The 21,923-nt window shown below is 43.1% G+C and overlaps 1 protein-coding gene across 1 annotated transcript in view; it reads left to right on the top strand.

Moving 5' to 3' along the window:
- Nucleotides 1–21,923, top strand: part of LOC117516192 (cytochrome P450 2F2-like) — a 45,500-nt gene that overhangs the window by 12,308 nt on the left and 11,269 nt on the right. The window contains exons 3-9 of the mRNA XM_034177104.1: nucleotides 978–1,130; nucleotides 1,279–1,439; nucleotides 2,826–2,894; nucleotides 10,028–10,132; nucleotides 10,216–10,354; nucleotides 10,477–10,562; nucleotides 11,303–11,404. Coding sequence (XP_034032995.1) covers nucleotides 978–1,130; nucleotides 1,279–1,439; nucleotides 2,826–2,894; nucleotides 10,028–10,132; nucleotides 10,216–10,354; nucleotides 10,477–10,562; nucleotides 11,303–11,404 — 815 coding nt within the window. The remainder of the gene's footprint in view (nucleotides 1–977; nucleotides 1,131–1,278; nucleotides 1,440–2,825; nucleotides 2,895–10,027; nucleotides 10,133–10,215; nucleotides 10,355–10,476; nucleotides 10,563–11,302; nucleotides 11,405–21,923) is intronic.

The raw sequence follows: 21,923 nt of genomic DNA on the forward strand, positions 1-21,923 counted from the left end.
GGGGCAGTCTTCTGCTGGGACTGGTTGGGGCTGAGGGAGAGAACCAGGAAAAAGACATGCTGTGGAGGGGAGCAGAGATCGATCACTAATGATTAAATGCAGAGTGGTGCATACAGAGCAAAAAGAGAAAGAAACAGTGCATCATGGGAACCCCCCAGCAGTCTACGTCTATAGCAGCATAACTAAGGGATGGTTCAGGGTCACCTGATCCAGCCCTAACTATAAGCTTTAGCAAAAAGGAAAGTTTTAAGCCTAATCTTAAAAGTAGAGAGGGTGTCTGTCTCCCTGATCTGAATTGGGAGCTGGTTCCACAGGAGAGGAGCCTGAAAGCTGAAGGCTCTGCCTCCCATTCTACTCTTACAAACCCTAGGAACTACAAGTAAGCCTGCAGTCTGAGAGCGAAGCGCTCTATTGGGGTGATATGGTACTACGAGGTCCCTAAGATAAGATGGGACCTGATTATTCAAAACCTTATAAGTAAGAAGAAGAATTTTAAATTCTATTCTAGAATTAACAGGAAGCCAATGAAGAGAGGCCAATATGGGTGAGATATGCTCTCTCCTTCTAGTCCCCGTCAGTACTCTAGCTGCAGCATTTTGAATTAACTGAAGGCTTTTTAGGGAACTTTTAGGACAACCTGATAATAATGAATTACAATAGTCCAGCCTAGAGGAAATAAATGCATGAATTAGTTTTTCAGCATCACTCTGAGACAAGACCTTTCTGATTTTAGAGATATTGCGTAAATGCAAAAAAGCAGTCCTACATATTTGTTTAATATGCGCTTTGAATGACATATCCTGATCAAAAATGACTCCAAGATTTCTCACAGTATTACTATATATATAGTGTGTATTACATGGAAAACCACACAAAAGCATTGGGACTTTTGCTTTTGTCCGGTGAATGCGAGTATCTGGTTTATACAATGACGGTTTAGGTGAGTTTTACTGTATTTGTCACTGTATTCACTGTAGGTGTCATTCTGGCCAATTACGGGCCACTTTGGAAGGAACATCGTCGCTTTGCACTGATGACCCTGAGGAACTTTGGCCTGGGGAAGCAGTCCATGGAGCACAGGATTCTGGGAGAGATACAATATACAGTTAACACGTTGGAAAAGAGCGTTGGTGTGTCATTTGTTGCTTCACACATCCACATCCATCGTTATTATGTCTCGTCATCTAACTGGTAGAAGGTCGTTTTGAATTTCCTCTCTGCCTAATTCTGAAATCCTTGAAGCACAACTAATAATAATAATAATTATGCCTCTTGCAGGTAAAACCTTGAGCCCTCAACTTATGTTTCATAACGCAGCCTCCAACATCATCTGCCAGGTTTTGGTTGGTACACGTTACGACTACAATGAAAAACTTATCAAAGTGATGGTTCAGTGCTTCACAGAGAATACCAAGATAGCTAATGGACCCTGGGCTATGGTAAGATGCATTCTGTTTTTGATGTTATAGTTTTATGTTTGTAATATCACAGTATTATTCAGTTTCAGTTTAGTTCAGTTTATTTGTAGCAGCAAATCACAATAAAGTCACCCCAAGGCACTTCACATGGGTAAGGTCTAACCTTACCGACCCTCCTGAGCAAGCACATAGGGTTCAGTGGTGAGGAAAAACTCCCTCTGGTGTCTTAGTACTGACATAGTAACAATCCTATATCGGACCCGAGTTACCCGTGCTTATCCACAGATTCCATAGCCTAAAACAGATGTGAGTGTGCCACTTTAATCCCCCCTTGGTCCATCAGAGATGACTTTCTGAATCAAAGCTGGTACCCCTGAACAGCTGGGTGGACAGGGACAATTCCAGATGAAGCGTCTTGTCCAAAAACATTGGCTGCATGATGGGGAATCGAACCCAGGTCTGTATATTGTGAGTCCAACTCCTTGACCCTACCTGCTCTACATAGCAAAATTAGTATTTTGCCTTTTGATCAGTTAATCTTTTTTTGTTGCTTATTTTGGTGAAATGTGTGATGAGGACAAAGGAAGCAGCAGAGTGGCTTGAAAGTTTGTTTCTTGATCAGTTTGCTGAGGTCACAGAGCAGGTAGCTGAGTAGAGATGGGCTACCAATATGTCATCGTGAGTTTGATTCCACCCACCTTCAAATGGGTACCGGCCCTGACTGGATGAGTAACTCACAATGTACTGGCGTCCAGGTGGAGTACACTCTCATCCATTTCACACTGAAATCGGTCCAGGGACACGTACTGACAGCAATGTGCCTCAGTGCCAATTTCAGACTTACTTATAAACAAAATTGTGTTGAACTTTATTGGGTTATTTGCAACAACATGCTGGGTCATGGAACATGGTTCGACTATAATCCACATATGCTTTGCTTTCACCACACAGAGAGCTTCAACCTGTTTGGGCTCCTATTGCCTTCCTTCTACTTGAGTCAGTAATAGGGTGAGGTTTGAGTTGGAGTTTTCAAGGATGGAAATGTTATTTATGCCCTGAAGAGTGGCCCTAGTGTCACATCTGGAGGCAGGAAAAAAAAAATCATTCATAAAACATTCATCACAATTTTGAGTGTTGGAGGAAACTGGCTATAACACTACTGTGCTGGTGAAATTTAGTCCACAAAACACTGAAAACACACCAGCTTTGAAAATACAATATTCAAAGCCTTTGGTAGTTATTGGCAAATTCAAAGTTAGAGTGCATGAGTTAGATTTAGAAAGTACTTATTTTGTTCACTTGTCTTTTTATTGCATTGTGAACAGAACAATTTGATCTGCCAACTGTTGTTTTTTTCTTGGAAACAGAAGTTTTATGGTAACATTAAAATAACACTTTATCTCACAGCTATACGGCTCTGTTCCCATGGTTCGAAAGCTTCCACTGCCCTTCTCGAAGGCCTTCAAAAATATTGAGGTATGTGTTGAGTTTGAAGAATTTTTGACAATATTTTTTTACTTAATCTACAAGAAGAAAAAAAAAAGCAATTTTAATACACATGCTGAAAAACTGTTTCCCGTTAGAGGATTTAATATCCAGGGTACCTGGAACAAATCTGACATATTTTGAACATAATGGTGGTATTTACTGTACAGATGCTACACTTTGGCTAATCACAACCACCCATAACTATTCGTGCAGATAACCTTAATTTAACCTGGTGCACTTGAAGCCAAAGCCATTCCAAAAATAATTGGATATTGAGCCATCATGAGTTTTCAACATGGGGCAGAACGGTGGATTAGTGGTTAGCACTGTTGCCTCACAGCAAGAAGGTCATGGGTTCAATTTCCGTGGCCTTTCTGTGTGGAGTTTGCATGTTCTCCCCGTGTTTGCATGGGTTTCCTCCAGGTGCTCCGGTTTCCTCCCACATCCAAAGACATGCGGGTTAGGTGGATTGGGATCTTTAAATTGTCCGTGGGTGTGTGTGCGGGTGTGTCTGTGCTTGTTTGTCTGTTTATGGCCCTGCGACAGACTGGCATCCTGTCCTGGGTGTACCCCGCCTTGCGCTCTATGACTGCTGGGATAGGCTCCAGCCCCCCACGACCCTTAAACAGACTGAGCGGTAGAAGATGAATGAGTGAGTGAGTGAGTTTTCAACATGTTGCACAGGTGACAACAGCTGTTTTGTGACCAGCGGTGAATATAATTTGATTTTGAGGACATAATTAGTTGGATATGTTTACCATACATCTTGAGAAGTGCCGATTGGATACAATGTGGAAGTCATTTAAAATGGTCACCAATTTTTTAAGCTAGAGTCCATGTCTGGTATTCATTCATGTATTTACTGAATGTGCTTATTCCAGTTAAGGGTCCCAGTGGTCACTGGGTGAGAGGTGAGGTACACCCTGCACAGGCTGCCAATCTATAGCATCACAAACACAATATTATACAAATAATGAATGTTTCTGAGTTCAATTGTACGAATATTTAATGAGGTGAAAGCTTTTACCGAAATAAATATTTGTTCCATTGAAAGAATGAAAAAACTTTTATTTGTTTTATATAATGGATAAAATAGATTCTTGTCATTTGATATTTTATTGATTTATAAACAACAGAAAAGGGACTTACATTTGGTGTTCTACTGGTGCTTTGATGTCAACAGTCCAACGTGAACCTTAAATTGAAGTTCAGATTTGTTCTCAGTCAACTTGTTAAAACAGTCCGTGATGCCGTGCGCTGACTCGTGTACCCCCCCCCCCCAAAAAAGACTTGTAGTTCCTCAGTCCAGCAAAAAATCACGTCAGAAATTAGTCCAGCTTTTCATCCTAACAGCTCTTCATGCCTCCAAACGGCTCAAAGCGTAGTGGATTTTTGTTGTTAGAAGCACGGTCAATTAGCGCCTATAAATCATTGTCCAAACAGCAAAACAAAATCCGCGCTATGTTTAGCTAAACGCCACCCCCGGTAGTGTGAGCACACGTGGTAGTCGGGGCGTGCAATAGCACTTATCATATAGCATTAAAATTGCATGCTAAAAAAGAACTATTGCACGGTCAATGAAACACAACGGCAAATGGTACAAATAATCCATGTCACGTAACATACAACCCACCAATCAAATGACAAGGATCCACTCAGCCATTTCATAGTGCAACTGCATTCAAGTTGTATAGACTATTCTGATATGGATGACCTTGTTGTTGAATCATAGATTTTTTTTTTTGTATGATATCAGAATCAATTTTTAAACTATACAATTGTCTTGAAGCTTCCCTCTATCTCACAACATACGGTTGCATAAAATATGTATGATTTCAAACCCAGATCATCCATATCTATTTAAATTTCAATTTATTTTCATTTATATAGCGCCAAATCACAACAACTCAGCCACATGGGGTGTGCAGCCAGTACATTCTGAGTGCCGGTCCCAAGCCCGGATAAATGAGGAGAGTTGTGTCAGGAAGGGCATCCGGCGTAAAACAAACCAACCCAACTATGCAGACTAAGAATTGAATTTCCATACCGGATCAATCGAGGCCCAGGTTAACAACGTCTGCCACCATTGCTGTTGCCAACAGGGTGCCAGTGGAAATTGGGCTACTGCTGGGCGAAGATGACGAAGAAGAGGAGGAGAACGTCTCCACAAACAGCGGGAGAAGAAGAAAACGAGAAGGGTGGAAATGAGAGTGGGGACTTTGAATGTTGGTACTATGATTGGTAAAGGGAGAGAGCTGGCTGATATGATGGAGAGGAGAAAGGTAGACATATTGTGTGTGCAAGTGACCAAGTCGAAGGGAAGTAAGAGCAGGAGCATCGGTGGTGAGTACAAGTTGTTGTACCATGGTGAGGACAGGAAGAGAAATGGCGTTGGGGTCATTTTAAAGGAAGAGTATGTTAAAAGTGTGTTGGAGGTCCAGCGAGTGTCTGACTGGGTGATGAGTGTAAAGTTGGAAATTGAAGGGGTGATGATGAATATCATCAGTGTATATGCCCCACAGGGAAGGAGAAAGAAGATTTCTGGAGTGTGTTAGATGAGGTGGTGGAGAGTGTGCCCAAGCATGAAAGAGTGGTGATAGGAGCAGACTTCAATGGGCATGTTGGTGAAGGGAACAGAGGTGATGAGGAAGTAATGGGTAGATATGGTATCAAGGACAGGAATGGGGAAGGACAGATGGTAGTTGATTTTGCAAAAAGGATGGAAATGGCTGTGGTGAATACCTACTTTAAGAAAACGGAGGAGCACAGGTAACAGATAAAAGTGGAGGAAGGTGCACACAGGTGGACTACATTCTTTATAGGAGATGCAAGCTAAAAGAACTCAGAGACTGTAAGGTGGTGGCAGGAGAGAGTGTCGTTAGACAGCATAGGATGGTTGTTCGTAGGATGACTTTAGAGGTAAAGAAGAAGAAGAGAGTAACAGCTCAATAAAGGATCAGATGGTGGAAGCTGAAGGAGGAAGACTGTTATGTGAAATTTAGCGAGCAGGTGAGAGAAGCACTGGTTGGAGGGGAAGCAATTTTGGACAACTGGAAAAGTACTGCAGATGTGGTGAGGGAGACAGCTAGGACAGTACTGGGTATGACATCTGGACAGTGGAAGGAAGACAAGGAGACTTGGTGGTGGAATGAAGAGGTCCAGGAAAGCATAAGGAGAAAGAAGTTGGCAAAAAAGTTTTGGGATAGTCGGAGAGATGAAGAAAGTAGTCAGGAGTACAAGGAGATGCGGCGTAAGGTGAAAAGAGAAATGGCAAAAGCGAAGGAAAAGGCATATTGCGAGCTGTACAAGAAGTTGAACAGTAAGGAAGGAGAAAAGGACTTGTACCGATTAGCCAGACAACGGGACAGAGCTGGAACGGATGTGCAGCATGTTAGGGTGGTAAAAGATGCACATGGTAATGTGCTGACAAGTGAGGAGTGTGTGCTGAGAAGGTGGAGGGAATATTTTGAAGAGCTGATGAATGAGGAAAATGAGCGAGAGAAAAGGCTAGATGATGTGGTGAGAGTAAATCAGGAAGTACAAGAGATTAGTAAGGAAGAAGTGAGGGCTGCTATGAAGAGGATGAAGAGTGGAAAGGCAGTTGGTCCAGATGACATTCCAGTGGAGGCATGGAAATGTCTAGGAGAGATGGCAGTAGAGTTTCTAACCAGATTGTTTTATAAAATCTTGGAAATTGAGAGGATGCCTGAGGAGTGGAGACGAAGTGTGCTGGTTACTATTTTCAAGAACAAGGGTGATGTGCAGAGCTGCAGTAACTACAGAGGCATAAACTTGATCAGCCACAGCATGAAGTTATGGGAAAGAGTAGTAGAAGCTAGACTTAGAATACAGGTGACAGACTCATTCAAGATGGAGGTGGGATTACACCAAGGATCAGCTCTGAGTCCTTTCTTGTTTGCAGTGGTGATGGACAGGTTGACGGATGAGATCAGACAGGAGTCCTCATGGACTATGATGTTTGCAGATGACATTGTGATCTGTAGTGAGAGCAGAGAACAAGTTGAGTCTACAAGTAGTCTGGAGAGGTGGAGATATGCTTTGGAGAGAAGGGGAATGAAAGTCAGTAGAAGCAAGACTGAGTACATGTGTGTGAATGGGAGGGAGCCCAGTGGAATAGTGCAGTTACAAGGAGTAGAAGTGGTGAAAGTAGATGAGTTTAAATATTTGGGGTCAACTATTCAAAGTAATGGAGAATGTGGTAAAGAGGTGAAGAAGAGAGTGCAGGCAGGGTGGAGTGGGTGGAGAAAGGTGGCAGGAGTGATTTGTGACCAAAGAATATCAGCAAGAGTGAAGGGGAAAGTTTACAAGACAGTAGTGAGACCAGCTATGTTGTATGGTTTAGAGACGGTGGCACTCACAAAAAGACAGGAGGCAGAGCTGGAGGTGGCAGAGCTGAAGATGTTGAGATTGTCTTTGGGAATGACGAGAATGGACAAGATTAGGAATGAACATATCAGAGGGACAGCTCAGGTGGGACGGTTTGGAGACAAAGTCAGAGAGGCGAGAAGATGGTTTACACATGTGCAGAGGAGGGACCCAGGGTATATAGGGAGAAGGATGCTGAGGATGAAGCCACCAGGCAGGAGTTGAAGAGGGAGGCCAAAGAGGAGGTTTATGGATGTGCTGAGGGAGGACATGCAGGTGGTTGGTGTGACAGAGGAAGATACAGAGGACAGGGTGAGATGGAAACGATTGATCTGCTGTGGCGACCCCTAACAGGAACAGCCGAAAGACAAAGAAGAGGAAGCGCCAAATCACAACAGAGTTGCCTTAAGGCGCTTCAATATCTCAATATCTGTCTATTCTTTGCAAATGTACTACAACTCCAGTTTTCAAACTAATCAAGAAACCATCTTGAAAAATGATGGCCAGGTTGACTTTTCAATGGCTTACATGTGTTATCCAAAAGGCAATTCTCAAGACCAACTCTGCAATTTAAATACAATACTAGTATACAATACTAGAAGCACTCAGAGAGTGCAAACCTCCGCCAAAGCCATGGGGTCACTCACGCCATAACATCTACACGCCGTGGAATCATTGAACCTAAAAAAGTCTAACAATGATGTTTCCTCAGTAGTAAAAAAAAGTTTCATCTGCTGTGACTGGATAGCATGTATCCTTCGTGCTTGGCATCACAGTTTATTGCACCTTTCCCAGAAGTTACTGTCATCTGAGCACTGATATTGATATTGCATGTGCTTATAGACAAAAACAAATAAGAGACAAAATTCAATTTATTGTTCAACTAAACTACAAATATATGAATTTTTTAACATTTATGAAACACTTTTCTAAACAAGGCCATAGGGTCACTGACCCTAAAGACATTCCCTCCTTGGCACAGTGATCTATTCAACAATTCAGTGTTACAACCAAAACTATGATACATACACTTTTCTTTCCTTTATTTTTGACATCTTTGACCATGAAAACATACAACTAGAACTTGGAATCACTTTTATGTCTTTATTAGTTCAAACGTTATTGTATAAAAAAATTTCGGTAATGGCAGTTTTCTTCTGGATCTAGCTCCATAACATTTGAAGCTACATCAAATCTGATGACACCTTACTGAATCAGTACAGATTCAGCTACAATTTGGTGTTAGTTGTGCATCTCTTACACACCTCTCTGCAGCTTCTCTCCCCCTGCCATCCCCTCATTACCCCATCCCCGTAGAGACGGTGCCTGCTCCCAGACTACCAATAACCAGCAAAAATCTATTTAAGCATAAAAAGTCAAAAAGAAAAAATAATATAGCACCTTCAACTGCACCACAGACTAAAACAGTTAAATGTGGTCTATTAAACATTAGATCTCTCTCTTCTAAGTCCCTGTTAGTAAATGATATAATAATTGATCAACATATTGATTTATTCTGCCTTACAGAAACCTGGTTACAGCAGGATGAATGTGTTAGTTTAAATGAGTCAACACCACTGAGTCACACTAACTGTCAGAACGCTCATAGCAAGGGCCGAGGCGGAGGATTAGCAGCAATCTTCCACTCCAGCTTATTAATAAATCAAAAACCCAGACAGAGCTTTAATTCATTTGAAAGACTTCGTTTGTATGGAGTCAATCAAAAAATAATGTTGTTTTACCAGGCAGTGCTAGAGAGCCTAGTCAGATATGGCATGACTGCCTGGTACGGCAACCTCTCTGTACAACTTAAAACTAAACTTAACAGACAAATTGACAATGCAATGAAGATAACTGGAAAGAAACAATATCAGTCCCTCAGCTCACTCTATGAAGACTGTCTTGAAAGCAGCTCAGAGGATATTGATGGATTCAGCTCATGTCCTTCACACAGAGTACACTCTCCTTCTCTCTGGGAGAAGGTATAGAGTCCCTCGGTGCAGACTGAATAGACTCAAAAATTCGTTCGTCCCCATGTCCATCAAATTGCTAAACAATAATGTCTAAAACTGGAATTGTCCAATACTTATGGTGTTTCTTCTGACTTCCTGTCATGTTAATTTGTTATGGATGTGGTTGTGTTTTTACTTGTATCTGTTTGTATTCCTTTTGTAAAGGCACTTAGCATGAGTCCAAGACAAATTTCCCTGAGGGGACAATAAAGTGTATCGTATCGTATCGTAGAAACTAGAATGTCAAAATTCCCCCTATCTCGCAATGGTGAAGAATCCTTTAAAAAATTCCTGGATCCGGATCGTGATCCGGCTCACCACTAAAATTTAATCACTTGTTCCTCTTGTCATTTCCAAACACTCCACAAAATTTCATCAAAATCTGTTCAAACCTTTTTGAGTTATCCTGCTGACAAACAGACAAACAGACAAAAACCAAAAACATAACCTCCTTGGTGGAGGTAATAAAATTATATTTAAAAAATTCAGCTAAAACAGTGGTTGGCAGGCTGGGTCACATACTGAAAATTCAGGAGGGGTCAATAATATCATTTGCTTTTGGAATGTGTTTGGTTATAAATTTGTCAAATTATAAGGCTTTTATCACAACATGCATAGTTGCTATCGGATGTCTTACTAAACTGCTGCAGTAAACACAAATACAAAACAAATCAGCTTTAATGATGCCAATTAATACAATTTCCAGGCGTTCTTTTTCTTCAGACTTGCCAACAAATTGCATTGCAGTGGGTGACTGAGCACAAGAAGACCAGAATCCCTGGAAAGCCACGAGACTTTGTGGACTGCTACTTTGATGAAATGGACAAGGTTTGTGTGTTTGTATAAAGTCAGATTTTAGTAGCTGTAACCTTTTAAACAAAAACCTCAGACAATCACTATTCTGTCCACAGAGAGGCAATGATGGATCTTCATTTTCTGAAGAAGTTCTCATGATGTTCGCCTTAGATCTTCACCTTGCTGGAACTGACACAACGTCCAACACACTGCTCACGGCTTTCCTCTACCTGATGACGTACCCACATGTACAAGGTGTGAACGAATATGTAACTATTGTTTATACACATCTCCATAATCTCATGTACATGTTCCCCCTTTTAATCTTCCTGTGAGTTGTAGATGATAAATGTGTCTCTTTCTGCTGTCTGGATTAGAGCGTTGTCAGCAGGAGATCGATCAAGTGCTGGCAGAGAAGCATGAGGCCAGTTTTGAGGACAGACACAACATGCCTTATGTGCAGGTAAATTATGAGTATTCCACACAGTGTTGATTTTTCACATGCACATTTAGTATATTTAAAAATACAACGATAATCAGCTCCACTGACAAGATGACGAGGGAAGAGAGAGGGAGGGAGAGAGAGGGCACCCCAGCAGTACAGATGAACACAATGCAATTGTTTATGGACGGTATCTTTTTGGAATGTTTATGATCCCACAAATAATCTGCTATGATTTTCAGTATGATTTTGACAGTTTTCAATGTTGACCCCTGTGTAATCCTTCACTTATCCCAACCTGGCTACAGCTACCACCCTGAGATGATCACCATACATTTTTCTGTAGACCATAGTATACTGAGACTGGATTGTCAGTGTTGTTCAGTCCCCTTAAAATTTACAGATTAGACCAAAAAATGGCTTTGGGCTCCTGGACTATACTGCTATTGCACTTTCATGTTCTAAATGTAGATTATCTTCCTTGCCAAAAACAAAAAAACCTCTCACTTTTGACATCACTTTGAGCAGATGGGATGAGTTCATCAGTGAAACTACCTGGTGGAGTCAGCAGTTGCAAAGAAAACCTGCACCCTCTTGGCCCTTTCTGGAATGTCTTTGGACACCACTGAATTAGATGATGCATTCAGGCTTGTCAAGATAGGGCCCTCTGTTAGTGATAACATTTTTTTAACAAACCTGTTCCTGGACAGTTCAAATTTTCATATTAAATAGAAAAACATGTTTCAATTCTCCCCATCCAGGCTGTGATCCATGAAGTGCAGAGGGTTTCTAACAGTGTTCCTCTCAGTGTCCAGCACTGTACAACCAAAGACACAGAACTCATGGGCTATTCCATTCCAAAGGTAAAAACTAATTCATATCAGCACGCATATCTTATCAATCTGTCATAAGTACGCCTACAATAAATACTATTCATGCACTTTACACATTCCTGTGAGGTGCATCTTATATGTGAGGCATGTGCAGGAAGGATTTGATCCTGAGCAGTTTATTTCATACACAAGCAAAACAAAGCATTTTGTTTCTATGCTAAAATGAAACATCATTACAGCAACTTCATTGTGGATACAGGTCAGGTTTGGGAGCATGGACTGGTGGTGCGTGTTGCTACATCCAACAAGCTATGAAACCACCTTCCACACAGGCAGGCGTCGGGTCAGTCCCTGCCTCCCAAAAGTTACATCTGTCTGCCACAGCAAGATGAAATATGGGCATCCTGGCGGTCTTCTCCAACCGCTGAGGTCCTCAACATTGAGACACGTGCTTGGTGGATGTATCAGAATTTGAAACCAGAAACGATTGGGCACAAATGCTGAACACATACACCAGAGTTTGATGTTCCAAAGGCTTTAGTGAATATACTTGCAAAGATCAGTACACAAAATGGCAGTCCAGAATCAGCAACAGTGGGACACAGATGGGTGAATACTGAACCAAGTGAATTCCAAAAGGTAGAAAAAATCACAGTCAATTAGAAACAGTTTGTCTTGGCTGAGTCCAGAACGCTGAAATGAGCTGCAGCTTGTAGGAACAAGCTGAAGCTGTAGAAAAGCGGCGACAAAACTCTGAGCTAGAAAACTCAGACTAACAGCACAAAAATACAGAAAAGGCTTTTATGAGCTTGGGAGCTCAGAATTAACCTTGAAATCACAATGTGTAGGAACGCACAACGAGAGGCCAGTTACCGTGGAAGGTACGCTGAGTTTCTGGCGAAGATGGAGTGAAGAGCCAGCGTTCATATGCAGGTGAAGTTGCACAGACGGAATAGATATATCGGCTTCTTGGGATGGAAAGAGAGGAGGTTGGTAGCCTAAGGAGGCTTCAAAGGGAGAAAGTCCAATGACTGAGGATACCTGCAAATTGTGGGCATACTCCACCCAGGGCAGGTGTAGGCTCCAGTCCGTCGGGTGGGCCGCTGAGACACACTGGAGGGTGGTCTCAAGGTCTTGGTTGGCCCGTTCTGCCTGCCCGTTGGTCTGGGGATGGAACCCGGATGATAGGCTGACCAAGGTCCCAAGGGTGGTACAGAAGTTACACCAGACCTACGAGGTGAACTGGGGCCCTCAGTCAGATATGATGTCCAGGGGTATGCCATGCAGCCAGACCACATGGAGGACGAGAAGGTCAGCAGTCTCCTGGGCAGATGGGATCTTCGGAAGGGGCACAAAGTGGGCTGCCTTGGAGAACCGATCCACGACTGTGAGGACGACTGTGTTATCCTGGAATGGAGGAAGTCCGGTGACAAAGTCCACTCCGATATTTGGCCAAGGGCGGCCGGGAATCTGTAGCGGTTGTACAAGTCCAGCGGGAGGTTGGTGGGAAGTCTTGTCCCTGGCACAGACTGAACAGGCTTGAACAAACTCCCTGACATCCACTTCGGCCATGAGCCACCAAAAGCGGTGATGAAGAAGTTCCAGGGTGCAGTGAACTCCGGGATGGCAGGCCAGCTTGGATGAGTGACAGAAATGAAGTACCTGAGATCTTGTCTCCGGTGGGAGGAAAAGCCGACCGGGTGGCCCTCCCCCAGGATCTGGATGGCGAGTGAGGGCTTCCTGGATGGCTCACTCGACATCCAAGCGCCCCCACAATCATGGATCAGGGAAGGATGGTTTCTGGAGTACTGTGAGGTTCCCTTGGTGAGGATGAAGAAAACTGATGAGACAAAGCATCCGGTTTAGTGTTTTTGCTGCCTGGTTGGTATGAAATGGTGAAGTTAAATCTTCCAAAAAACAACGACCATCTGGCTTGCCAGGAGTTCAATCGTTTGGCGGACTGAATGTACTCCAGATTGCGGTGGTCTGTCCAAACGATGAACAGAACTGCGGCCCCCTCCAGCCAATGTGTCCACTCGGCTAGTGCCTCTTTAGCTGCTAGGAGTTCCCGGTTACCCACGTCATAATTCCTCTCAGTGGGGGACAGACGTCGTGAAAAATAAGCACACGGATGTACCCGGTTGTCGCTTTCCGACCTCTGAGACAGGACCGCACCCAGCCCCAAGTCCGAGGCATCTACCTCCACAATGAGCTGGTGGTCCAGGTCTGGTTGAGTGAGAATTGGTGCAGTTGCGAACCGATTTTTAAGCAGAGTAAAGGCGCTGTCTGCCTGAGGTGTCCACTGAAAGGTAGTCTTGGAGGACGTGAGAGCGGTGAGGGGAGCTGCAACCTGGCTAAATCTGCGAATGAAACGCCGGTAAAAGTTAGTGAACCCAAGGAATTGCTGTAACTGCTCAACCGAGGACGGGACCAGCCACTCTACTACAGCTCTGACCTTAGCTGGATCGGGTTTGACCTGATTATGGGAAATAATGAACCCAAAGAAGGAAACAGTGTCGAGGTGGAACCCACACTTTTCAGCTTTGACAAATAAACGGTTCTCCAACAATCATTGGAGAATGAGTCGGATGTGTTCGGTATGGGTTTGAGGATCCGGGAAGAAAATCAGTATGTCGTCAAGGTATACAAAAATGAACCGTTTGAGGAAGTCGCGCAGCACATCGTTAACTAGCACCTGGTACATTGGTCAGGCTGAAGGGCATGACCAGGTACTCAAAATGTCCCAATGGTGTGTTAAAGGCCGTCTTCCACTCATCCCCTTCCCAGACACGCACCAGGTGGTAGGCGTTTCGGAGGTCCAATTTAGAGAATATGGTCGCTCCATGCAAGGAACTAAATGCCGAATATAGTAGGGGTAGTAGGTACCGGTTGCGGACCATTATGGCGTTTAGCCCCCGAAAATCAATGCAGGGGCGAAGGGAACCGTCCTTCTTACCAACAAAAAAGAATCCTGCTCCAAGGGGAGCCGAAGAGGGCTGGATCAACCCAGTTGCCAAAGAGTCCCGGATGTAGGTCTCCATCGACTTGCGTTCCAGGCGGGAGAGGTTGTACAATCTACCCGAAGATAGAGGAGCACCAGGAAGCAAGTCGATGGCGCAGTCATAAGGACGGTAAGGAGGAAGTGACAGTGCATGATCCTTGTTGAACACTTCACCAAGGTCGTGATACTCTGGAGGAACTAAGGACAAGTCAGGAGGTGCATGGACCTTCTCCTTGATCACCACGCTGGGGGGAACTGAGGAACTAAGACAACCCTTGAGGCAGGCTTCGCTCCATTGAATGATATCCCCGGACTGCCAATCAGTACCGGGATTGTGTTTAGAGACCCAAGGATGGCCTAAAACCAAGGGAGATGATGATGGGATAACATAAAACTGAATTATCTCTCTGTGATTCCGCGACACCACTAATATGACCGCAACTGTATGGTGAGTAATGGCTGGAAGTGGAGTGCCATCTAACACATGCACAGACAGTGGGGAAGGAAGAGCTTCAAGAGGTATTTTAGCCTTGGATGCTAATGCTAAATCAATGAAATCTCCCTCGGCTCCAGTATCAATTAGACCCGGGGATGAGACAGTCTCATTACCAAAACAAAGAGTTGCCGGGATTTGAGTGTGATTGGATCCTTCACCCGTGAATTTAGCTTGGCTCATCCGCAGCCCGGACCCTATAGACGAGTGTTGGCTTGACCGAAAAGCAGGGCCGCTGCTAAGGTTTTGGAGGCCCTAAGCATAACTGGTCAGGGAGCCCCCCCCCCCCCCCCACACACACACACAAAAGTTCTACTCAAACCGTTACTATTTATTAAAATTCACATTAAATACACATATAGCAATGAACATTTACAATGTTATAATAAGTAAGGCCAATAACAGTAAAGAACAGCAGCACCATTTATAATGTATAAATAATAAATAACTTTCTTAACAGCAGCATTAGAATTAAATTAAATAAAAAACACTGTAGATTCCAGATTTCAGATACTGTAGATTGTGTGAAATGCTCTTCCATCTGGGCCTCTTGGAAAAGGAAATGTGTCTGAAACCTTAAATGGTCCTCTTCTCACAATCTCAACCCTGTCAGTGTCTGAAATATTTGCAGGCCAAAGGGCGGGGTCTGTTGGAGATGGCACATTTATCTCTGCATCATCTGACGGAAGGCTTTCAGATGTGGATGTAGTAGGCCTACTACATTCTAAGGTGTGTGTCTCTGTACCTGAACTTGAACCTTTCTGGGGTTGTTGGCTGCTTGACGTAGATGGTTGATCATCTGACTCATCCTCTTGCTGACTTGGTGCTCCTTGGACATATTTAAGCATTGATCCTGTGAAAATGTTTTAAATAAAAAAATCTATATCATTAGTAATGCTAAACAAAAATACCAAAACATTAAGATTTTTTGACAATTTTTTTTAACAAAATACCATGTTATACCATTGTTCATAATAGGATAACAAGTGCATAAAATATGCATCAGTTCAGGTTTTCTGTTTACTGTAAAACACTTCAATATATTATGTTATCTAGTATCCGGTGTATTCCATAATGATAGGAAAACTACATGAAACCATTATATTATATTAAAGTATGGACACACAGAAAAATACCTAAATATTAAAATGCTCAATACTACACATCAAGCAAAACAGTAGTGGCATTGTGAAACCATACACAACCACAACAAATGCTAAAGTTTACCAGCAGGTGTCACCCTTTCCTTACCCTAAGGGGGAATGGAGCACTCGACAGTACCCCCACCAACTAAACTGCGTTTCTTTCCAGCATTCTGCTGACTGCACGCAAGCATGCATGTCTATTTTAAGCAGTGGATACGTAATTTACATACATATGCCTTAAATAAAAGTTCTGAAATTATTCTCACTATTCTTGGTATATTTATCAGCCTGTCAAATTTATAGTTGCTGTCTGATCGTGTTGTCAGGCAGAATAGATTTGAACCTAAGTAGTGCACTGACGGCTAACTAGGACTTTGTTGACTTATAAGGCACTCAAAATCTTCAAACTACACTGCCCAACTATTTGCAAACGTGCCACATGCCTTGTAATATCCGGATTAGTTTAGCGTTTAAAGCTACATCAAATCAGCAAAGCCAACGCAACCTAGCTTAAGCAGCAACACTGAACATTAAGTAATCAAAACAATTTAAACCTTTAACACGTACTTACCAGCAAGGGATGCACGGGCATCATCTTTTTGTTTCTTTTTCCTCAGTTTTTCAGCTCCAGACTCCTGCTGTCGCTTCATTGTTTAACTGTGGCATAGTGGCAACTTGTCGTCTCGTGTCAGAATCGAATGTGGGCTAGCAGTGCTACTTCAGTTAGGCGCAGGGTTGCCAGATTGGGTGTTTTCCCATCCAATTGGTATGTTTAGGGTAAAAATATGGCACTGGACGAGTTTTTTTTGTATAGAATTGCCACACACATTTTAAAAATCAGTTCAAATTGCGCAGGATTTAGTGCCTCCATCCATTTTTAAGCATTTATTGGACTGGAAATCATCACATCTGGCAACCCTGGTTAGGCGACACAGCGAACAGAGAAAGACGTAATCAGGGCTGTACCATCTCAGGGAATCGGGGTGGGGGTGGATGGGGGCTTTATATTAGGCAAAAAAAACTGTTAATTTGCCCCAATTAAGTAATGGGGTAGGGGCCTACACAGTGTTTAAAGACAAAAACGATGGGCCTATTCATAAATAATTCATATTGATTTTGAAATGTAATAATGTAATAATTTCAACACATTTTTCAGTCAAATGGAGGCCCTGCAAACTAGTGCAACATGGGTGGTACCCCACGCAGGCTGCGTAGTCTGCTTATGCTGAACGGCGGTGCTGCCGAACAGGGCACATGCTTTATATCACCTAGCACTACAATAGAGACACTTTCCAGCCGCCAGTCTCTGTTGATGTTCCTCTGGGGGCAATTTGGCCCTGCTGAGCTGCATGGGCTCACCAGCAGTGGGAGCTGGCGTGTTGGAGGTAGATTCAATGGAACTTGGTAGGGACGGCACCTGTGCGTGCCGCGGGACGGGGCGAGTGGGGCCACCCCAGTCAGCCCGACGGCCTTTGTCCCGAGGTCGCTCCATCAACCTGATGTCCAGATGCATTACTTGTGAAATGAGTGAATCCGAATCAGCGGGTTTGTCCCAAACCGCCAGTTCATCCTTTAGCACATCGTTCAACCCATTTATGTAGACGCTGCGCAGCACCGCGGTATTCCAGTCAGCCTCAGCCGTGAGAATGTGGAGGTTGACCAAAAACTCTGGTGCGCTGCTCCTGTTTAAGTGTAAGCAAACGCTGGGAGATGGAATCCCTCTGAGTACGATGATTGAAGATTAAATGGAACTCCTTTAAGAGAGAAGTAAACGAATGAAGGAGCAGAGAGTCGTTGCTCCAGAGAGTGGTCACCCAGAAGCGAGCCTCCCCCCGCAGCAAATTGACCACGTATGCATCTTTACTTTCATCGGAACTGTAATGAGTGGGATGCTGACTGAAAACAAAAGAGCATTGCATCAAAAAGGAGGCGTATGTATCGACATACCCTGGAGAACGGTTCTGGATGCCATATGAATGGTTTGGGTGGTGACGCGGAGGCAGCGACAAGGAATGAAGATGTAAAAAGCTGAGCCGGAGCGGCAGGAGGCGGTGTTGGTGTGTGTATTGCCGAGATCTGCAACAGCTGTGTGGAGAGATCTGTGAGTCGGAATGTTTGATATGATCTGTTAGCATGCTCACGTGATCTGCCATGGAGTCCACGGCTTGCTGGAGCTTCCTGAGGTACTTGCTCTGAATGGTAAGCACCTGCTGCATCCGGTCTGCCCCCACTGGGTCCATGACATGGCCAGAAACTCCTGTTATGGTTCAAGCTGGAGCGAGAGTTGAACCCAAGAACTGGGAGCAGAGATGAGGTAGCATATATCAGAACACTGGTTTATTTACAAGGAAGGATTATGTACAAGGGCAAAATGTACTGAAGGCAGCCTAGCCGGGTGGAGACCGGCCCGCTCTGCGGTGGAACCAGGGAGTTGCGGTGCTGATGGAGCCAACCCAGGGTGAAGTGGAACCATAGCCAGGTGGCCGCCTGTAAGCTGTCAACGTTGTCTGAGGAGGAGACACAGATGGGTGAGTACTGAACCGAGTGAATTCCAAAAGGTAGAAAAAAAATCAGTCAATTAGAAACAGTTTGTCTTAGCTGAGTCCAGAACGCTGAAATGAGCTGGAGCTGTAGGAACAAGCTGAAGCTAGGGAAAGCGGCAACAAAACACAGAGTCAGAAAACTCAGACTAACAGCACAAAAATACAGAAAAGGCTTTTATGAGCTCGGGAGCTCAGAATTAACCTAGAAATCAAAATGTGTAGGAACGTTCCACTTACTGTGTTTCTGGCAAAGAACAGAGTGAAGAGCCGGGGTTCATATGCAGGTGCTGATGAGATCAGAATCAGGTGTGTCGTTCAGCTTGAGGCGCGCCACCTGTGCAGAGGAGAGAGAGAGAAGCAGCAGCAGCAGAGACAGGCACACACACACACACACATATACATATATATATGTATATACATATACATATATATATATATATACATATATATATATATATATATATATGTATATGTATATATATGTATATATATATACATATACATATATACATATACATATATATATATATACATATATATATATATACATATACATATATATATATATATATACATATATATATATATATATATATAAACATCATGAGGTTTATGTTACAGAAATCCTACTTTACAATCATACTCAGTCCTTGTTAAATTATTTCCTTTTGCATTTATAATAAACATTTGTATTTATTTAGTGTTTGTTTTTCTGGTTGAAATAAGATATAAATAATCTACCAGACTTCAAAAAATATACAAGTTTCCATGTTATTTTAGTTGTCTAAAAATAAATGTCTGAACAAGAAATTATCTAATCTGAAATAACAGGTGGTTTTAATACAGACGAAAGGTTTCTAAAGAACCATTTATTGATTTATTTACCTGTTTTAATTACAAGTGTTCTAAACTTTTTTAACAGTAATCAGAAATTTTGAGGTAACAACACAAAAAAACATTTCCAATGATTTTTCTTCAGAAAACTGCTCTATAAATGAGCAGTCCTGTCACACGTTAATGTTTTGTACAGATCAGTGGTTTCTGCACCAATTGGATTGGTCCAATCCATTTTGTAGAGATCAGTGGTTTCTGCCACAAGTCTTCCGTGTTTTGGCCCGATGCGTCGTTCCTATTGGACAATGCCAAGGTACGTCACAGCTCAGAGTGTCGAAAGTTGGCGCACCTCATCTCGACAGAACACCGGCTCTGTGGAATGCAGGAGATCACTTGACCGAGGGTCTATACGTTCAAATAATAATTTAAAAAAATACTGTCATCACTCTTCACTCTTAGTCAGTCTTTTACAACGGTGCAGCGTAAATACACGAGCTTTCCAGGAGCGCATGTCTCCTCCGGTGTGCACTTTTTTTGTGGGGGGGGGGGGGGGTGATGATAAACCCCTCTCCCCCTTAATTTTTTTTTTCTGGCGCCGGGTCTGACAAATCGCAGAAGCTTCCTCAGCTAAAATTCTTGCTCTGGTAGTCTGACTTCTGTCTTGACTCTTGTAGAGAAGAATAAAACAGAAGCCACAAACACTGGAGTTTTAAACCTAACCAGTCCCCTCCTACCGAGAGGCCGACTGCTATAGCCTGGTGACTAAACAATAGCTCTAATTAGCAACTATTGTGCTCTAGTAAGCACCCTCCTAATGACAGGGCAGCTGTCCCTCCTAATGATGGGACGGAAGCCTCTCCTGATGGCTCCCTTGATGACTCTCTTGATGACGTGAATGACTCATTACCATGAACAAAAGACTGAAACTGCTTTGACCTGAGTACCCCATTGTAAACAGGGGACAAAGCGTGTCTGAGACCCCCTCCCCAGTTAAGGCTGGGTTTCAACCGTTTCACATAGAATGCCTCTTTGACCCCTCTCTCAAACCATTTCTTCTCTCTGGCTAAGATTGTGGTTGTGCGATTGGTCTCCGGTATCCCCCATTGTGGCCAATCTGTACATGGAGCGAGTGGAGACGACAGCCTTGACGTCTTTCACATGCATCTCTCCCAGTCACTGGTTCAGATATGTCGATGACACATGGGTTAAAATCAAGCAAAATGAGGTTGAGGACTTTACAGAACACATCAACTCGGTGGATTCCAATATCAAGTTCACATGTGAGGATGCCAGAAACAACCATTTAGCCTTCCTGGACTGTGATGTTACGATTGGAGAGAACAGGCAGCTCCAGACAGGGGTTTACAGAAAACCAACTCACACTGACCAATATCTGCTCTTTGGCTCAAACCACCCCCTTGAAAACAAGATTGGGGTGATCAGGACGCTTCAACACAGAGCCCTACAGGTGCCCACAACTGCAGAGGGAAGGGCTAAAGAACAACAACTTGTATGGAAAGCCCTCACATTGGGCCTCATGTATCAATGTGCGTATGGCGATATTTGAGCGTATATGGGGTGTACGCCAAAACGGCTGCGCTACTTGGCATTTCTCAATGTGGTCGTTGGCGTATGCTATGCTGAAAATATACACCAGGTCGAGAGGTGGCGTAAATTATACACCAAAATGAACCAGCGCTGGAATCCACATAAAAATTAAAATGATCAACATGATAAACAGTGCCATTATACAAATCAATGCATATGTTACATAAATAACACTTTCGTGATTATACTACATAATAATACAAATCCCGCTTTTGCGGGATTTCTGGTCTATCGAGCACGATCCGTGGCCACAGCGCTGACCGCAAAGAAAGCGCTGCTCGCCTTTTTCTCCAGAGCCTGGAGCCAGAGCAGCGCTGAGCTTAACTTTATGTGGTGTGATCATTTTAGACAATGAAATTGATAATTACAACTGTAGTGTTGTCATTCCCTTCGCCCGTGCTGCAATCAGGTTTTGTTTTCTCCATTCGTTTGTTACAATAAAATAAATAAATACATTTTAAAAATAAAGAAATCTGAAAAATTAGGCGTGTCTTATTAACTGAGCGAGCAAATATCCACATGTCAAGAATTATTGACATGTGAAAAGAGAATACAGTGGTCATTCGCTATAACGCGGTTCACCTTTCGCGGCCTCGCCATTTCGTAGAGTTTTTAGTCCAATTTTGCATGCCTTTTTTTTTTACAGTGTTCTGCGTGTCTGTTTATAAGAATCTTCTCGCCCAGAAGAAAAAAGAGCACCAACAACTACTCATAACTGTGTTTGTCACTCGAAAACATCTGCAGCCAGGTGTGAGTGGAAAAAGGCGTGGCGTCAGGACGCAGAGGCGTGATCAGAGGAACTGTGAAATACTGGACAGTCACTATTAATAATTTCTTATGTGTCCAACCTCGTACGTTGATCGTTAAAATTAAATTTGTTAGTTCTAAAAGCCATCATAATTATTTATAGGACAACGTTCTATTT

The sequence above is a fragment of the Thalassophryne amazonica genome, chromosome 8 (assembly GCF_902500255.1).
Source record: "Thalassophryne amazonica chromosome 8, fThaAma1.1, whole genome shotgun sequence".
Classification (NCBI taxonomy): Eukaryota; Metazoa; Chordata; class Actinopteri; order Batrachoidiformes; family Batrachoididae; genus Thalassophryne; species Thalassophryne amazonica.